The 4,363-nt window shown below is 36.4% G+C and overlaps 1 protein-coding gene across 1 annotated transcript in view; it reads right to left on the reverse strand.

Annotated features, from left to right (window-relative positions):
• Positions 1–3,783, reverse strand: part of LOC103803876 (sulfotransferase 6B1-like) — a gene marked incomplete at its 5' end in the record, with an annotated part of 4,189 nt that extends 406 nt beyond the window's left edge. The window contains 5 exons of the mRNA XM_009076456.1: positions 649–805; positions 1,301–1,395; positions 2,213–2,339; positions 2,973–3,062; positions 3,644–3,783. Coding sequence (XP_009074704.1) covers positions 649–805; positions 1,301–1,395; positions 2,213–2,339; positions 2,973–3,062; positions 3,644–3,783 — 609 coding nt within the window. The remainder of the gene's footprint in view (positions 1–648; positions 806–1,300; positions 1,396–2,212; positions 2,340–2,972; positions 3,063–3,643) is intronic.
• Between the last annotated feature and the right edge of the window lie 580 nt (positions 3,784–4,363).

Below are 4,363 nucleotides of genomic sequence, written 5' to 3' on the forward strand. Positions count from 1 at the left end.
CACTAAGAAAGTGGAAGATCATGAATGACTGCTCAGGAATCATCTGGCAGGAGGCAGAGATGGGTTTCTGCTCTTTTGGCAACTTGAGTTTTCATTCAGTGACTTCTTTAATGTAAAATGCAGAAATAGATTCTGACAGCCAGGTTGGCCTTCTCATGTATGTGTCCTCTACATTACACTACAAAAGTAGTTCCCTTTTGTTTCCCCTCCTCTGTGTACCTGATTCTTGCATGCTGGGTTTACTTCTAACCCATAAGAGTGAACAGGGGATTGGCAGTGGCCCTTTTAGAGATCCTACACTTCCCTAAAAAGTGTGATCCTGCCACTCAGCGTGAGTTTGGCCCAGTTCTTCCAGCTTGGGTAGAAGAATCAGTGATCTAGGCGCAGAGGTAGAAAGGACTTTAGACACATGATAATTCTTTCTTCCTACCAGCCATCTGTGGGCCTCCGAAATTTGCTGTGCTGCCAGAGTCTTTCTGGGTATCTTTCTCACCAGTGCTTCTTGCCTAGCTTTCTCAAGCATAACAAGGATAACCCACTAGATACTAACTTGCAATGCTAATGTGTGTGCAAAAAAGAGAAGCAAAGGATGGCCCAAGTTATTGAGACTGTGACATTTCTACCACTGAACCACTTGGAGCTTCCTACCTTTGCGAAAGAGAACTTTGCCCAGTGCCCCATGAGTGTTCTCCGAGTTCTTCTTCATTGACTGGAAGCTACTCCTGTCTATCACAAGCTGAAGCTCTTCCTCAGTCAGTGAAAACCCTATGAAAGCAGCTATGTTTTTCACACTCTGGGCAGGATTCTGGAAAAAGGAATGTAACATACAACATGACATTCAAACAAATTACAGTGCTTACCAGGGTATTCACACTTCCCGACATCTCTCTGCTGGCTATGTATCTAGAATATTCATAGAGTTCAGTAGGACTAGATTGGTACACAGTGTTTCAATTTTCCATAATTATTTTGGAGAAGATATGTCTTCCTATTTACAGCTATGATTTACAGCTGAGCAAAATCTACACTGTTGAATATATAACAGCTCCTCCCAAAAATTACTGGAGATTTTGATATACAATTATTTGGGCTTACATACCATCTAAAGACAAAACAAGAATCCTTTTCAGAAACAAAATTTTTACAATTTTTTAAAGTTTGAACTGTACCTTTTCTTCCCTTAAAACAAGAATCTATCTCATACAGTATCATACAATTTGAATACCCTACATGATTATAATGGTGAATTGGTTTAGGAAAAATGAAAGTATAAAATATTCATAACTATTGGTAAACTCACCTCTTTCACCTCTTCATAAGTTATTGTCATAACATTTTCATCATCAGCATATTTGTTCCATTTGGAAAGGTATTCCAGGTAGCATCCCCAGGGCACTAAATAAAACAAAAGAATCCTAAGATGAAGCATAAATGAAGATTAGACAAGCACCTTAAAAAACAAAGCAATTTTTATTCCTTATACTGATCCCTCGGACACAGGCATTATCAATCATGTCTATGGCAGAGTTTACATCCTTCTGTGGGAATTACAGGGTTTTGCTCCAGGCTGTTCTGACATATGCACGTGTTTCAGGTATATGGTACATTTTTAAGTCATAACAGTTAAACTTGTTAATATTTCAAGACAGATGTGAGCCCACCAAAGAGTTATCAGTACTCAAATCATCTTGCAGACTCCCTTAATCCAGTTTAAAACCTTGTTGAACCCTCCCTTCTGCTGTCTATGTGCTATGCCAAATTTATGCAATTTTCAACTGGTGGTATTATTTTCTCTCTGTTTTAATGTATTTGACTTATTCTGTGTTTTAATGCACTTAATCTAAATAATTCCTTTCATCCAATTTGGCATGTAGGTGTTTATATGTCCTCATGGACACCAAATGATGGACATTAGAGAGGAGAGGTGAAAGGGATCAAAGATAGAGATAAGGAACAACTGCTTCTTCTAGAAAAAAAATGTTAGTTTATACAAGTTAAAGCAGTTCGTGGAAGTGTGGTTTTGACAAGGATTTATCCTCAAGTAGTAAGATAAGTACTGTAAACTTTAGTTCAAATTTCTAACTTTCTGTCTTTAATCTCTGCTCTTGTACTATAAGCCAAAAAATCTGAGTTAAGCTGATTTACTGAAGTACAAGGTTTTTTAGACAAAAGACAAAGCATTGAATAATTGACACAGAATAATATACTGTACTTCTCTTTGTCATGAAATCATTGAAGAATTTATTCCAGGTCTCATAGGAGGAAAGAGTAGACAGACCATTGGAGAAATGGTAATAAGATGTAGCTACATCTTTTGGATTACGAAGCAGTAACAATATCTAGAAAAAAAAATTAATTAATTACTTGTAGAGAAAAACATAACAGACTATATCATGAAAAAAGTAATAAGATAGTTTATAATTGCAGTTGGGGAATTTCTAATATCTTCTATGTTACTTGCAGAAGTAGCAATTTCATTCCAAATTCAGAAGGTGAAGTATTTAACTTTGCTTTGGTACCATGAGAAGATGATTCTCTGTAATTATTAAAGCAACTTTTACAGACTAACCAAATTAATTATGCAGAATCTTGATGCTTGATACAAGTATCATTCATCAGTTAGGTAGCAGGGAAAAATCATGAAAATACAAATTCTCTCTGAAACTTGACAGACTGAAGCCCTCACTTGTGACAACACCATAAAATGCCTCTCACAGGAAATTGTGTGAAAATACATTTGGATTTGTTCAAGTCCACCAACTCGCCTATGGCGACTGTCACAAAATTCCCTATAAGGATGAACTGAGGTTAAGTGAGATGAATGGCAGCCCTTGAACAGGCATGTAGAATTGGCCAGGCTAAACGCTTAAGTATGAGAGTGATACTGAAAATTGGCAGAAAAGTACTACACTGGCTTTTAAAAAAATATCTGTTGAAGTGGTTGCTTTCAAGACATTTAAATCAGCACTCACCTTGGCTTTGTTTTTGAGGATAGACTTGGGAAGATTTTCAGGACAGAGATGAGTAGCCATAAATCGTGGAGAAGGCAATTTGGTCATTCGCTTTAAGAATTGGAAGGAGGAAAGTGGACAGTTCAGTTAGTACAAGCATTCTTGTCATCAGTCTATGTTAAAATATTGCCTTGCTAAATTTCTCAACAGTTATTGGCTGAAAAAGTACTTTTTTTTGTGAGTGTTACCCTGGATATTAGTCAGCTGCTCTGAGTAGCTCTAATATTAAAGAGCCCCTGAGAATGAGCAACTGAAAAAAGACTATCCATAGTTAATTCTCTTCAGTGATAATGAATTTGACATCTCTGTTAGACAAGGGATTAACTCTAGGTAGTAAAAGAGACAAAAGCTAGTATTTCATTATTTAACATTTCACACAGCTCTTCTTAAATACAAAACAATCTATGTTGAATTTCTGCAGTTCTTGTGTATCTAATGGGTATGTGCTCCACTCAAGCCCACTGAAGTGTTCATTTATCCCTCAGTGTTTGGTAGTGCAAATGAGATTCATCCTGACCAGATGCCACGGAGAAGGGGGAGAGTTCTTAGCAAACAAAGGAATATTTCAACACCATATATTCTGTACTTGAATCACATAATTTTGACAATTTTCATACATATTCTGTTCCCACCTCATATTTCTCAACATCTCCAACTTCAAGGTAGGGGAATTCTTCAAGTTTTTCATCCTTCAAACTGCTTTCTCTACCATATATTTTCTTTTCAAATATAACTATCAGGTCCGTTATGATTTGACTTAGCCAGTTTGTGCCTGAAAGAAGAAAAATAAAGAACTGCTTGTAAAACTTTTTGAATAAACAAAAATGGATTTGCCAGGAAAGCCAAGAGGTAGGTAGCACTACCCACTGAGTTACCTGGCCTCCATTCAGGTGTTACAATCATAGGTGACTATCAGGACAATTGTCTCTCACGGTCCTACCATTTACTTGAATGGCTCAGGACATCATAAATTAACTTGTATATTGTAAATGAACTTGTATATTGTAAACTGTCAAGTAAAGGAGAAGAAACACTCAGAATCAACTAGGAAAGCCTCCATTAATGTAATAAATTTCATTGTGACAAATTAAGAGGGATTGGGGTGGTAAACCTGTACCTTAATACCTAGTATATTATACATGTTTTCTGATTTGCTGCATAATATGATCTTGGGAGGAAAGATGGGACACAGAACTTCAACACAGAAGCAGATCTAGACCTGAATATTTTGCTGCATGTACTCATTTTCTTTACCAACAGGAAAGAAATTCACCAAAGCAACATTTCCAATATACATTTATTGTATTTTTATTCAAAGTATAACAAAGAACCTGTAGAGAATTCCCATCTTT

Source organism: Acanthisitta chloris, unplaced genomic scaffold, assembly GCF_000695815.1.
Source record: "Acanthisitta chloris isolate BGI_N310 unplaced genomic scaffold, ASM69581v1 scaffold45926, whole genome shotgun sequence".
In the NCBI taxonomy this organism is placed as follows: Eukaryota; Metazoa; Chordata; class Aves; order Passeriformes; family Acanthisittidae; genus Acanthisitta; species Acanthisitta chloris.